This window comes from Thrips palmi, unplaced genomic scaffold (genome assembly GCF_012932325.1).
Source record: "Thrips palmi isolate BJ-2018 unplaced genomic scaffold, TpBJ-2018v1 HiC_scaffold_7, whole genome shotgun sequence".
Taxonomy (NCBI): domain Eukaryota; kingdom Metazoa; phylum Arthropoda; class Insecta; order Thysanoptera; family Thripidae; genus Thrips; species Thrips palmi.
Window position 1 is genome coordinate 5,225,992 of NW_023144634.1, and position 14,530 is coordinate 5,240,521.

General features: G+C 58.1%; 1 protein-coding gene across 1 annotated transcript in view; it reads left to right on the forward strand.

Moving 5' to 3' along the window:
- Nucleotides 1–14,530, forward strand: part of LOC117652469 (neurobeachin-like protein 1) — a 203,738-nt gene that overhangs the window by 22,393 nt on the left and 166,815 nt on the right. Inside the window, exon 11 of the mRNA XM_034397414.1 lies at nt 7,304–7,453. Coding sequence (XP_034253305.1) covers nt 7,304–7,453 — 150 coding nt within the window. The remainder of the gene's footprint in view (nt 1–7,303; nt 7,454–14,530) is intronic.

Sequence of the window (14,530 nt, forward strand, 5' to 3'; positions counted from 1 at the left end):
TTGGCGCCCGCCATCCCTCAGCTGCACGCACACACACACACACACACACACACACACACACACACACACACACACACACACACGACACGGCTTATGCATTTAGAGCCAGGCCGCCCCACTCTGTTGAGACTCGGTGCGGGCTGCTGGCGGGTCCGCCAGGATCCGGTTGCCCGAGTCTGGAGCCCTGGACTCGCGTCTCTGGACTCCAGAGACAGGCCACTGGAGCGGAGGGGCGCTCTGTTAGTTTTCCAAAGCGGCTGCCCGTCACAACAGGTGCCAGGCCGCCGCCTAATATGCAGGACCCTCTCTCTCGCACTCGTGGGGCGTCCGGGGTTGGTCGGAGAGAGACAGAAGTCGGCCTGCAGTAAGGTCGCAGCGCGTGGCGGTCTTGCCCCGCCGCGCGTTTGGGTCTCCGGGCGGGTGTTTGATCCGGGAACCTGTCGCTCCGGAGACGAGGTCGGTGCCTCCGCGCCACCGCGCCACGCGCCCCTCGGCAGTGTCGCGTTATGATTGGCACCCGAGCGAAAGTGGCTGCCAGCCGTCATCATCCGAGCTATTTTAGGATTCCCGGTTCAGATCACATCTGCGGCGCCGAACCGCCGAACCGAACCGCTTAGTCCTGGCGCCGCGTCTAGTCCGGGAGAGCGAGAGTGAGCAGTGCAACTTGCCAAATTCCTCAAGTACTACCTGGCAAATTTGTCCATCTTCGTCAGGCCCTCGTCGACATAACAATTATCGCGTTGTCGGGCCGTTTTGCCGGACGGCCGCTCCGTGTCGCGCCGTGTCGGCGTTTCGACGTCGCGCCTTCTCGGATCCTTCAAAGTGGTTCCTCGCGTTTCGGCGCGCGCGTGCGGCGCCACCAATTAGACGGAGTGCTCTTGTTCGCCTCGTTGAGGGACTGTCGCTGCTCTCGCCGCGCCGTCTCTCTCGCACTCGGGCGTGCTGGAGCAGCGACTAACTGCATCTAGACTGCATCCTGCGAATGGCATGCCGGCCGGCACGGCCCGGCAGCCGTGATCGGCCAGAAAGTTTTCAAGGCCGGGCCGAGCCGAGCAAGGAGCCGAGCCGGCCCGGGGATGCAGCGATGCAGCAGCAACGGTGCGCCGGCCGCGTCGCGGTGCGTCTCAAAGCAACAGGTGCTCTACATCGGCACGGCCCGTCTGTCGGTCTGCCTGTCTGTCCGTCTGTCCTTCCGTCCGCTTGCCCGCCCCGGACATTCCTCGGTCCGGTTTTCGTCCCGCTCCGGACCTGGGCGACAGGGTCCGACAGGGTGCGCGCACTCGGACCGGCTCCCGTAGTGCAGAAGGAGAGAGAAGCACGGTCTGATTCCTCTGTCTCTCTCACGCCTTTGCGCCGTGAGTGTGAGAGAGACAGCTCGATGCGCGGAATGGGCGTGCAGGGCGCACAGTGGGCCAGAAGAACGGAAGAGGCGGCCAAAACTCAAGACGCGTTTTGAGCTCCAGTCACTAATCAGGGCTCGAACCGAACGTGTGACCCCACCAATGGATTCCTCGTTCGGAGAGCAATCCATTGGTGGGGTCACACGTTCGATTCGAGTCCCATTTAGCGACGCTGGAGCTCAAAACGCGTCTAGAGTTTTGGCCGCCTCCACCGGTCTTCTGGCCCACTGGGGTGGAGCGCGGCGCAGCCTACAGGACGTGCCAGAGAGGCCCGTCATGACTGTGACTTTGGCGCCCCAGCGAGTCAAGTCCAGATGCACTCAGTGCCGGCTTGATGCGTCAACGCGCTTGGCGCCACACTCTGCTCGGCTTTGGCCGCGAACGCAGCACCGCGAAGCACCGCGAAACGCTCGGCCTGGCTTCGCCTTGCTTCGCCTGGCTCTGGATCGGTACTCATCCAGCCGTTTTCTCCTGCTGCCTTTCCGCGAAAACGGCGGCCTGCTGCACTGGAATGGGGCGGCCGTCCCAGCGCGGCGCCGCGCCGCGGTTGAAATTGATCACTAATGTGTGCGTCACCCTCCGCAGGGGGCTCGAAAGAGCACGTTCTCAACAGTACTAGGAGAAATGCCCTCCCCTCCCTGTTGGAAAAATGTTATTGTGGGGACATATTGTGAAGAAACATCAAGAAACTGATCAAAGTTATCGTTTGCGACCGTCACTGTGCACTGCACAAATTGGTCCCTCGTTTGTGCGGCGGCGCTGCGAGTGTGCACCTGTATCGATGTACGTATCGATGTATCGCCGCGCGAAACGAGAAGCTCGCCGCCGCTCCGCGCGTGTTTAGCACCTGTTGGCACCCTTTTCCGTTTTTACAAGTTTGGCCGCGAAATCGGTCGGCGGACGGATCGCGAAGTGGCGAAACGGAGGGACTGCCGACCGGCGACTGCTGGATCCGGCGAGGCGGCGAGGCGGAGACCCAATCCTGGAGGCTGGCGACCACATTCCGCGCTCGTCTAATGTGTAAATGTGTGTCAGCTAATGAGGAGCGGACGGACGGACGGACGGACAGACGGACCGCGGGGAATGCCAAGGAGGCCCAGGCCGCCCACACGAAACCACTTAACGGGGTGTTATTGGCGGGACTGCACCGGAAAGACGATCCGGATGGCGATGGCCGCGTGGCCGCGCCGTGGCCGTGTCGCTTGGGCGATAAAAAGATAAAAAGATAAAACGAGGATGGAGGTGTGGGCGGCAATTAGACCCGCGATGGTCACAACAACGTTGTTGGCGTGAAAGTAGCCGCCGCGCCGCCGCCTGCTGTATTTCGGGAAGGCGGTGGGTTCGTTCGTTACGCGCACACTGTTGAAAATGAGTTGGAAGACATTCGACATTCGTCGATTGAGAGCGTCGCGAAAGTCCATCGGAAATATTTGGAGGCTTCGGTTTTTTAGGGGTTACATTTGCACTAATGGCTGCCGGTAACTCATTACTCACATTAAATTTTTTCTTAAAGTCCCAAGAGTTTTTAGCCTTTTTTGAAAAAAAAAAAAAAAAAAAACAGCTTGTGGAAAAATATGAAAGGCCCAAATTGAATTTGTAAATCCACCCCTTCCCTTTTTCTCATACGTGTCCTGCCTGTAACTCAGCCGTTTACGAGTTCGGAACCAAGTTGTTTCCTTTTCGTCCTGGTTCCGTTGTTGACGGCGACCGGGACAAACCATTTGCTTATGCCTTTCTCCGTCGACATGACAACGCCCACCGAAAAAAAAAGTGTATAAAGATACCGGAAAAGAGAATGTCGGTAGACAAGGCGGGGAGGGGGCGACGTCGCGCATACAGTAAAGTCTGCGTTGTATGGCGCCGCAGCCGCCGCTCGTCGTTGGCTTGTGTGAGCGACGCGACCGACGCGACATTTTAACCGCGTTTTTCTGCCCAAATAAATCGGGCTCCAATCGTGCCACTGCGACAGAAAAGTTTTCACTTTCCATTTTTCTTTTTTAAGAAACAGTGCGCGCGCTTATTCGCAGAATCTGGCCTGCCAATAGTGCCGCCGGAAGGGCTGCGAGGGCGAGGAATTTGAAAGTTAACGCCGCCCTGGCCACGCCACTGCCTGGCGTTGCTTCGCGTGGCTCCGCGTTGCCCACTACACTGGCGGCCCGGGCCCAGTCCAGGCCCAGGCACGTCCTCTTGCGGCCGGAGAGTGTTGAGTGAGGGCGGTCGGCGCGTGTGCTTTCGTTTCAAAAAATTGCTCGGCTCGAGGATGGACCAGGCCAGCCAGCTGACTGATTCCGAGAGTCTGTCTCTCTCGCACCTACGGGACGCCCCATGAGTGCGAGCGAGACAGAGCGACGACTCTCGGAATCAGTCCGCAGGCCGACCGGCACGCGAGCCCCGCTTTGGCTCGCTGGCTTTACGACCGGAATTATTTAAACACTCGAAAGAGGAAAAAAGTTACAACTTTTTCGTGGGCGTTTTCTGGGGACTCGACGTTTGAGGAACGGTTTCGCCAAGTACAGTGGAATGACGGTGCCTGCCGTGAAGAAGAGCGGCGAGGGGCGAAGCCTCGTGCGAAGCGGTGCGAAGCGGACCGGAGCCTTGTACGTTTTGGCGCGTTAATTTGAAATTACAGTGCTCAGCAGGTGGACGCGGCGCGTTGGTATCACACGTACCGCCTTCGTGCACTCCGTGAACGCGCCCCGCCCCGCCCGGCCCCGCCAGCCGGCTAATGTAATTTTGGTTGGTGGACGCCAGTGAAAGGTGTCTTAGACGTGCCGGCCGCAGCGTGCCGCAGTCGGAGGTTCGTCTGGTGTCGTACGCGCGCTCCGCCACACTGCAGGGCCTTGCCTGGCGGCCGTCTTTGGGGCCCTGCCTGCGGGGTCCTGCCTGCCTTTGCAACTCCCTTTGTGGCCGCAGCTTCCTTTTGTGAGGTCCCGCTCGCCAAGGAGGCCTCTGTGCCGGTCTTCAGCCCGCCGCGTAGGCAGTCCCGCCAGACGGCGGTGCGTTGCGGGACGGCCCGAGCTGGCACGCAGGCGCTCGGCACGAAGGCGAGGCGCTGCTCAAACAATCCGCCGCCCCCCGGCGCGCCGCCGAGCCGTGCCGAGCAGCAATCAGTCCCGCCGATAAAGTGCGTGAGTCATATTGAATAGTGATTGGCGGAGCTGCTCTCCCGAGCAATTAACCAAGTTTATGTAGCAATTACCGGCGCGTCAAATATTTCACGTTCACTTTCGTTGCGCCTCGCTCGCCGCAGTGCGCCGCAGTGCGCCGTAGTTACAGTGGAGGCAGCCTTCCGGGAGGCGGAGGGCGCGCTGCCGGCCCTGCCATGCGGCCTGTCGCTGTCTCTCTCGCACCCTTACAGAGCCCCATGAGTGCGACAGAGACAGAGCGACGGAACGACTAGGCCAGCGGTTCTCAATTTTTCTCGGCTCGCGACCCCAAATTTGTAGCCAAAAATTTCCGCGACCCCCAGGAAAAGTTTCGCGACCCCACGGGACCCCTCCTTTAGCATGCCACTGCGTCTGATCCGAGGCGGGCATTTTGCTCCCTCAACGGGCAATTGGTCTTTGGACCTTCCTTTAGCATGCCTTTGTTACGGAGTGCAATTATCAGTCTTAGTTTGGGAGCAGTATTGTCTCAAAGTTGGCCAAAACGCTCAGAAATGCCTTGAAAAAAATCATGTTTTGGGTCGATTTTAAGCAGCCACTGCGTCTGATCCGAGGCGGGCATTTTGCTCCCTCAACGGGCAATTGGTCTTTGGACCTTCCTTTAGCATGCCTCTGTTACGGAGTGCGATTATCAGTCTTAGTTTGGGAGCAGTATTGTCTCAAAGTTGGCCAAAACGCTCAGAAATGCCTTGAAAAAATCATGTTTTGGGTCGATTTTAAGCAGCCACTGCGTCTGATCCGAGGCGGGCATTTTGCTCCCTCAACGGGCAATTGGTCTTTGGACCTTCCTTTAGCATGCCTCTGTTACGGATGCGATTATCAGTCTTAGTTTGGGAGCAGTATTGTCTCAAAGTTGCCAAAACGGCAAACGATTTTTCAAAACATTTCTGGCGTTTCGGCAACTTTGAGACAATACTGCTCCAAACTAAGACTGATAATCACACCCTCAACAAAGGCATGCTTAAAGACGGTCCAAAGCATTGCCCGTTAGGAGGCGATTATCAGTCTTAGTTTGGGAGCAGTATGTCTCAAAGTTGGCCAAAACCACAACGATTTTTCAAAGACATTTCTGAGCGTTTCGGCCAACTTTGAGACAATACTGCTCCCAAACTAAGACTGATAATCACACTCCGTAACAAAGGCATGCTAAAAGAAGGTCCAAAGACCAATTGCCCGTTGAAAGAGGACGAAATACCGCCTCGGGTCAGACGCAGTGGCTGCTTAAAATCGGCCCAAAACACGATTTTTCAAAGACATTTCTGAGCGTTTCGGCCAACTTTGAGACAATACTGCTCCCAAACTAAGACTGATAATCACACTCCGTAACAAAGGCATGCTAAAGGAAGGTTCAAAGACCAATTGCCGGTTGAGGGAGCAAAATGCCCGCCTCGGATCAGACGCAGTGGCTGCTTAAAATCGGCCCAAAACACGACCCCAGCTACCTCGCCGCGACCCCTTAAGCGACCCTAAGGTTGAGAACCGCTGGACTAGGCTGCAGGGTGCCGTCTCTATTTGAACCAGTCTGCGTGCGGCGTCTGCTTTGGAGCTTCGGCCAATTCGTGTTTGCGGAAGTCGGCCCGCCGCGGGAGATAAGACGGGCCGATTTTACTCGGTTTTAATCAGATTATGACACCGCCGTTGCGCGAGGGGGAGGGGCGAGGCGGCGGACGGACAGACAGACGGTAAAAAAGAGAGACAGAGAGAGGGGCGAGCTTTCTCGCTCCGCGTAATGGGCCCGATGTCACGCCAGCCTCGTGGGTCGGCTCCCTGCAAGGCTCCCTGCAAGGCTCCCTGCAAGGCTCCCTGCAAGGCTCCCTGCAAGGCTCCCTGCAAGGCTCCCTGCAAGGCTCCCCGCAAGGCTCCCCGCAAGGCTCCCTGCAAGGCTCCCTGCAAGGCTCCCTGCAAGGCTCCCTGCAAGGCTCCCTGCAAGGCTCCCTGCAAGGCTCCCTGCAAGGCTCCCTGCAAGGCTCCCTGCAAGGCTCCCTGCAAGGCTCCCTGCAAGGCTCCCTAGGCTCCCTGCTTGCCCTGCTGGTCCGCACTTTTTCAATCTTTTCAATCTTTAGCAATTGTTTCAGTCAACTCCTTGCTTAAGTTTCTCGCTCCAAGCCAAATCTAAACTACCTTGCAGGCTCCAAAAAGCATTCATTGCACTCAAACTTATAATTTGATTAAGAAAAAACGACAGTGAACGGTAGCCGTTGCCTGGGCACGCGTCTGTCGACTGATTTCAATTCCAACCCGTGGCGTGCGTGGCGTACAGCGCAAGCGGCGCAAGCACAGTGGAGGTGTCACGCCGGGAGCGAAAGTCAGGCGGCTTCAGTTCAATCAGGCTGGCCCGGCCCGAGGGCTGGCCCGGGCGCCGAGGATTCGGCAGCGGTGATGTGACGGGTGCAGCCGGAATGCGGTCCAAAAGGCGGTCCAAAGGCGGTCCAAAAGGTCGGCCAACGACGCCCTTTGTGCTCGGGCGGCCCACGGCAAGCCGTCTTTGTGCGTGGCGCCGCGTGGCGCCGGCGGGACTCTTTAATTTGCTAGGCGATCGCTCAGCCCGCCCCGCGGGGCGTAGGCAGCACTCTGTTGTTTGCGCCAACGCACTGGCTATTGGAGCTCTTTGTAATTGTTTTATTTTTTGTTTCTTCCTTTTTTAGAGATTTTTTTTTGGCACGTTGCTTGGGAATTTCGCCTCAGGCTGTTTGTTTTCGGATCATGAAAATGACCCGCCCTCCCTCTCCCTTGTTGCAGGTGAAGCCGCTGCACGATTCCTACAAGGCCACGCTGTCCTCGCAGGTGACCGAGGCCATGAACACCTTCTGGGCCGAGTGCTACGAGGCGTCCAAGGCGTCCGCCCTCAAGCGCCACCGCGAGGTGGCCGCCAGCAAAATCCGCTTCCAGGTCAGTGTGTGTGTGTGTGTGTGTGTCTATCTATCCCCTCTCCCTGCCGCGACGCGCATCTTCGCCCGGTTCGGCACGTGGAATGACGCTCTGCTCGCCGCAATGCACGTGGCACGCCACGCCACGCCCCGCCACGCCCCGCCCGGCGTTCCAGCTTTCACCTAAATGACCGTGCGATATGTGTAACTCAATATTACGTGTGGCCACCGCGGCCCGGCCCCCGGCGGCCCCATGTCGGCGCCTTGTTTTCGGCATGTCTGTGTACACGTACCCGCGTGTACGCGCGTGGACAGTGGCGGCGGCGCGGCGGCGCCCAGGGCCGGCAGGGCCACCTGCAGGTGAAAGTAATGCAAGGGTCGGCGCGGCGCTAGGGCAGCGGCACGGCCGGCACGGCGTCGAGGGTGTCAAGGGAGGCCGTCCGAAGTACGAGGAAGATGATGATGAGGCCACGGACGCGGACGCGGACGGGCAGCTCTGGCTCTGGCGCGGCCGTGGGCGCAGCTCTGCTATTAAACTTGCTGGGAGGCTTCATGACGAGGATGCGACTGAAAATGATCGAGTCTCTCTCTCGTGTGTGTGTGTGTGTGTGTGTGTGTGTGCGCGTTGCCGCGTTTCTCGCCTGCTCGGAAGATTGTATCGAAAAGGGGCGTGAAATGTTACACCCGGCCTGTGTGGCGCTGCGGCGCTGGCCCGGCGCTAGCGCGCGGGCGCCTTCCGACTGGAGAGTCGTCTCGTCGCTCTGTCTCTCTCGCACTCACGGGGCGCCCCTCAGGGACAGACGCGCACACACACTCAGCGACGAAACCGCTCTTCGGAATGGCGCGCCCGGACTGGTTTTATTAGTGCAGGCGCTTTGCGATAACCGCGGCGGGCTCGGCGAGATTACTCCAAACACGTTTACTCGCTCATGACAAGGGTTGGACACCTCGCTGGAAAAAGGAGTGAGCGCGCAGCGGCCTCGCACGTGGAAACTTGTGAGCAGGGCTGCGCCGCTGCGCCGCCGCTCCGTGCGGTCGCGGGAGTTTCTTCGCATCCGCGCCTCGCTGTCGTTATGCCCCTGCTGTTGGCGCGTTTGTGGCGTTGCACTTTCGGTGTTGGTTTTTCGGCGCTTCGCCATAAATCGGCTGGCTGCCGCGTCGTCGTCGCCGTCGTCGTCGTCGTCCGGATGTTGCGCCGCGCCGCGCCGCACCGCACTTGAGACGCAACGGCGCGTTTTTGCCGATAGGCCGTTCATCACGTGCCTGTCGGCGTACGCGTGCCGCGCTGCTATACGACGGGCCAATACGTCTATCTCTCGCCGTGTGTCTGTTCCTGCGTGCGTGCGTGTGTGTCTTTCCGTTCATGCCCGCGCGGACTCGTACGAACGGACATGCAGCATCTGCCGCTGCTTGATTTGTGGAAGTCATTTTTGCGCCGCTCCGGGACGCCACGCCACGCCACGCCACGCCACGCCACGCCACGCCGCCGTGTTCCACTTTGCACGCAGGACGTCGCGTCACGCCGCGGGCTCGGCCGCTCTGGCGGCCCCGCCACGCCCGCCACCGTGGGCCAAAAGGTGCAGGCGGACCGCGTATGCACGCCGTCGTGGTCTCGGTGCCGCTCTGGCGGCGCGTCGATGGGCCCGCCACACAGTGGGCCAGAAGACCGGTGCAGGCGGCCCTAAATTGTAGACGCGTTTTGAGCTCGAAAGTCGCTAAACAGGACTCGAACCGAGCGTGTGACTCCAGCAATGGATTCCTCATTCGGAGAGCAATCCTTTGGTGGGGTCACACGTTCGGTTCGAGTCCCATTTAGCGACTCTGGAGCTCCAAACGCGTCCGGGATTTAGATCGCCTCCGCCGGTCTTCCGATCCACTATGCGCCAGTCCGCCACGAGACCCTGCGCGCTGAATCGTGCGCTCTGCCTGTATATCTGGCTAACTGTTCAATGGGTGCGAGAGAGACAGACGCTTGGCTGGCTGCGTCCCAGGTCCTCGAGGCCCGCGGCGACTCCCACACGCTGAATCAAACCGGGCTGGTCAAGGCGGACACTTTTTCCGGGGCGTCGGACTCTGCACGCTGCGCTCTGCACGCCGCCGCGCGCTGCACGCTCTAGCGGTATGATGGTGGGAATGCACCGACTTGGCGGAGTCATTGAGTCGGCGTGCTTTTCTCTGTGCATCCGGTGGGAGTCGCTCGGAGTCGCGCCGGGCGTTTGGCGTCCGCCGCGTCCGCCGTTTGGCAGGGATCCACGCGGCCGGTACGCGACCGAAGCGAGAATGGGGAATGCAGCAATGATTCACCACAGCGGCGTCGCCCTGCCTCTCTCGCGCTCGCGGGCCGAGGTAGGGTGCATGCGAGAGAGACAGGGCGACGCTGCCTCGCGACGGCGACAGTTAGCGCGATGAGAGCGTTTGCCGACGTCGGCTTTCTAGTGTGGGTGGTGTCACTGTCGATGCAACCCGAGCCGCGCCGCGCCGCGAGCCGCCGAAGCAGTTTCTGTTTCTGGTGGCATGGCGGTGGCGCGGCGGCTCCGAGTTCCGGACTCACCGGCCAGCCGGATTGGCGGACCGGCGGGGGCGGTTCCGCGGCGCGTCCACTTCCTGCCCCTGCAGGCCTGGGGCGCGCTGGACGTGCCGATGACTGGAACGCCGTCCACTGGAACGCCGTCTCGCGGCGACGTCGCGGCGGCTCGGCTCACACTGGATTCAGAGTGTTTGGCAGTAAAAAGTTAAAAGTTTAAGCTTGATAATCTTGTCGACGCAAGTGTTTTTCGGGCGCCGCTTGGAGACCCTGCTCGGGGTGGGGGTTGGTGCGCCTGGACTGCACACACCCACGGCTAAGCCCGTGGTCCTGCCTGTGGCCCTGCAGGCGCGGTGCGGCCATCATGCAGGCATTCTTGTGCTTTGCGGGATATCACGCGGCGTGTTGGGGCAGAGACACTTTCTCGCGGCAAACCACTGCGGCGTGGCGCGGCGCGGCGTGGCGCGGCGGGCGCGGGGTGGCGGGGCGGGGCGGGGCGCGGCGGGGCGGGGCGGGGCGCGGAACAGGAGGGGGGGCGGGCGGGGCCGGCGGCACGCCGCCGGCGGGCGGGGTGCGGCACACGGGGCGCGGACGATCTGGGCCACGACCGGAGCCGCGCGTCGGGCGCCCCCCGGCCCGGTCCGCCGCGCGGGCCGCGCGCCGCGGCCCCGGGCCCCCGGGGCTCCTCGCCCGTCACTTGCCCCAAATGGAAGCCCCCGGGAGGCGGAGCCACGGCGCGCCACGCCACGCCACGCCGGGCACCCGGTTGGTTAGCTTAGAAAGCACACGTGTGGAACGCAGAAGCAAATTACGATCTGAAACGTATGTATTTCCACGACCGGAGCCGACGCGTCGGCCGCTGCAAACTTCTTTTCTTTTCTTTTCCGGTCTCTGTCGTCCGCCGCGCCGTGCCGTCCGCGACCGCCGCGGCTCGTTACTTATTGGCCTCCTCGGGGCTCCGTCGCCCCGTCTCTGTCGCCCCACTGCTGAACGCCCGGCGAGTGCGAGAGAGGCAGCGGCGGCCGGCCAGTAGGCCCCTTGGGGTGGACCGTGATGTACGCGGTCCGAGCGCCGCCGCGTACATTGTGCGTGTGGATGAAGGATGGGGCGGGGCATGCGGGCGTCTCTCTCTCTCTCTCTCTCTCTCTCTCTCTCTCTCTCTCTCTCTCTCTCTCTCTCTCTCTCTCTCTCTCTCTCCTCCGCCCGTCGTCCTTCTCTCTCTCTCCAATTGGCTAACCGGTGGGCGCACGACAGCCTGCAGGCAAGCACTCGGTAATTCGCTTCCGCCGGAAGGGCCGCGGAATTGTTTGTTGTTTGTCATGTTTTGCTAATTGATTCCGAGAAATATCGCGAGGGCCTTGCGCTGCTTGCGCGGAGCGGCGCCGCCCTGGCCACTCTTGGATTCGCCCTGCCCGGCCACGGCCCGGGCGGCAAGGCGCCAGCAGACTGATTCCGAGAGTCACTTTCGTCGCTCTGTCTCTCTCGCACCCGTACCGGGCACCCCGAGAGTTGCGAGAGAGACAGCGACGAAAGCGAATCAGTCTACAGGGCGGCAGGGCAGGGCGGCCCCCTCCCGGAGGTTCCTTCCCGAACGACATCGACGGCCAGCTCCTGTTGCTCCGGTGATGGCAATCCGTCGCAGCCTCCCCGCCCCGCCCCGCCCCGCTCAGAGAAAGTCACGTCGGACAGTGGGCAACGCCGTCCGGGGCCGCGAACGCCCCGAGCGCCCCCAGCACCCCGCGGCCCCGGTGGCGCCCTTGCCTCGGCCGGATCGGCGAGCACGGCCAGCACGGCCAGGACGCGGGTGGCGCCGAGCGCGGAGCCGAGCGGGCTGACAGACAACCTGGCAAGCTCATCGCGCTGCTGACGTACGCCGGCGGCTACATCCACCCGGCCAACGAGCAGCACCGTCAGAAGCGAAGAAACTATACTGCATATAGTTATGAAAAAAAAACCGTATGAGGCAGACCAAAAGCCGTATACGGCAAACAAAAAACCGTATGCGGCAAATCAAAAACCGTATGAGGCAGACCAAAAGCCGTATACGGCAAACAAAAAACCGTATGCGGCAAATCAAAAACCGTATGAGGCAGACCAAAAGCCGTATACGGCAAACAAAAAACCGTATGCGGCAAATCAAAAACCGTATGAGGCAGACCAAAAGCCGTATACGGCAAACAAAAAAAACCCTATGCGGCAAATCAAAAAAACCCTATGAGGCAGACCAAAAGCCGTATACGGCAAACAAAAAACCGTATGCGGCAAATCAAAAACCGTATGAGGCAGACCAAAAGCCGTATGAGGCAAACCAAAAACCGTATGAGGCAGACCAAAAACCGTATGCGGCAAATCAAAAACCGTATGAGGCAAATCAAAAACCGTATGCGGCAAATCAAAAACCGTATGAGGCAAATCAAAAACCGTATGCGGCAAATCAAAAACCGTATGAGGCAGACCAAAAGCCGTATGAGGCAGACCAAAAACCGTATGCGGCAAATCAAAAACCGTATGAGGCAAATCAAAAACCGTATGAGGCAGACCAAAAACCGTATGAGGCAGACCAAAAGCCGTATAGGCAAACAAAAAACCGTATGCGGCAAATCAAAAACCGTATGAGGCAGACCAAAAGCCGTATGAGGCAGACCAAAAGCCGTATGAGGCAGACCAAAAACCGTATGCGGCAAATCAAAAACCGTATGAGGCAAATCAAAAACCGTATGCGGCAAATCAAAAACCGTATGAGGCAGACCAAAAGCCGTATGAGGCAGACCAAAAGCCGTATGAGGCAGACCAAAAACCGTATGCGGCAAATCAAAAACCGTATGAGGCAAATCAAAAACCGTATGAGGCAAATCAAAAACCGTATGAGGCAGACCAAAAGCCGTATACGGCAAACAAAAAACCGTATGCGGCAAATCAAAAACCGTATGAGGCAGACCAAAAGCCGTATACGGCAAACAAAAAACCGTATGCGGCAAATCAAAAACCGTATGAGGCAGACCAAAACCGTATACGGCAAACAAAAAAACCCTATGCGGCAAATCAAAAACCGTATGAGGCAGACCAAAAGCCGTATGAGGCAGACCAAAACCGTATGAGGCAAACCAAAAAAACCCTATGGGCAAATCAAAAACCGTATGAGGCAAATCAAAAACCGTATGAGGCAAATCAAAAACCGTATGAGGCAAACCAAAACCGTATGGGCAAATCAAAAACCGTATGAGGCAGACCAAAACCGTATGAGCAAACCAAAAACCGTATGCGGCAAATCAAAAACCGTATGAGGCAAATCAAAAACCGTATGAGGCAGACCAAAAACCGTATGAGGCAGACCAAAAGCCGTATACGGCAAACAAAAAACCGTATGCGGCAAATCAAAAACCGTATGAGGCAGACCAAAAGCCGTATGAGGCAGACCAAAAGCCGTATGAGGCAGACCAAAAACCGTATGCGGCAAATCAAAAACCGTATGAGGCAAATCAAAAACCGTATGAGGCAAAACAAAAGCCGTATGAGGCAGACCAAAAGCCGTATGAGGCAGACCAAAAACCGTATGCGGCAAATCAAAAACCGTATGAGGCAAATCAAAAACCGTATGAGGCAAATCAAAAACCGTATGAGGCAAATCAAAAACCGTATGAGGCAGACCAAAAGCCGTATACGGCAAACAAAAAACCGTATGCGGCAAATCAAAAACCGTATGAGGCAGACCAAAAGCCGTATAGGCAACCAAAAACCGTATGGGCAAACCCAAAAAACCCTATGGGCAAACCCAAAAAAAGTATAGGCAAACAAAACCGTATGCGGCAAATCAAAAACCGTATGAGGCAAACAAAAACCGTATGAGGCAGACCAAAACCGTATGAGGCAGACCAAAAACCGTATGGGCAGACCCAAAACCGTATGCGGCAAATCAAAACCGTATGCGGCAAACAAAACCGTATGGGCAGACCAAAAGCCGTATGAGGCAGACCAAAGCCGATGAGGCAGACCAAAAACCGTATGCGGCAATCAAAAACCGTATGAGGCAAATCAAAAACCGTATGGGCAAATCAAAACCGTATGAGGCAAACCAAAACCGTATGGGCAAACAAAAACCGTATGGGCAGACAAAAGCCGTATGAGGCAACCAAAAACCGTATGCGGCAAATCAAAAACCGTATGAGGCAAATCCAAAAAACCGTATGAGGCAACAAAAACCGTATGAGGCAAATCAAAAACCGTATGAGGCAGACCAAAACCGTATGGGCAAATCAAAACCGTATGAGGCAGACCAAAAGCCGTATGAGGCAAACAAAAAACCGTATGCGGCAAATCAAAACCGTATGAGGCAATCAAAAACCGTATGAGGCAGACCAAAAACCGTATGAGGCAGACCAAAAACCGTATGCGGCAAATCAAAAACCGTATGCGGCAAATCAAAAACCGTATGAGGCAAACCAAAAGCCGTATGAGGCAGACCAAAAGCCGTATGAGGCAGACCAAAAACCGTATGCGGCAAATCAAAAACCGTATGAGGCAAATCAAAAACCGTATGAGGCAAACCAAAACCGTATGAGGCAGCAAAAAGCCGTA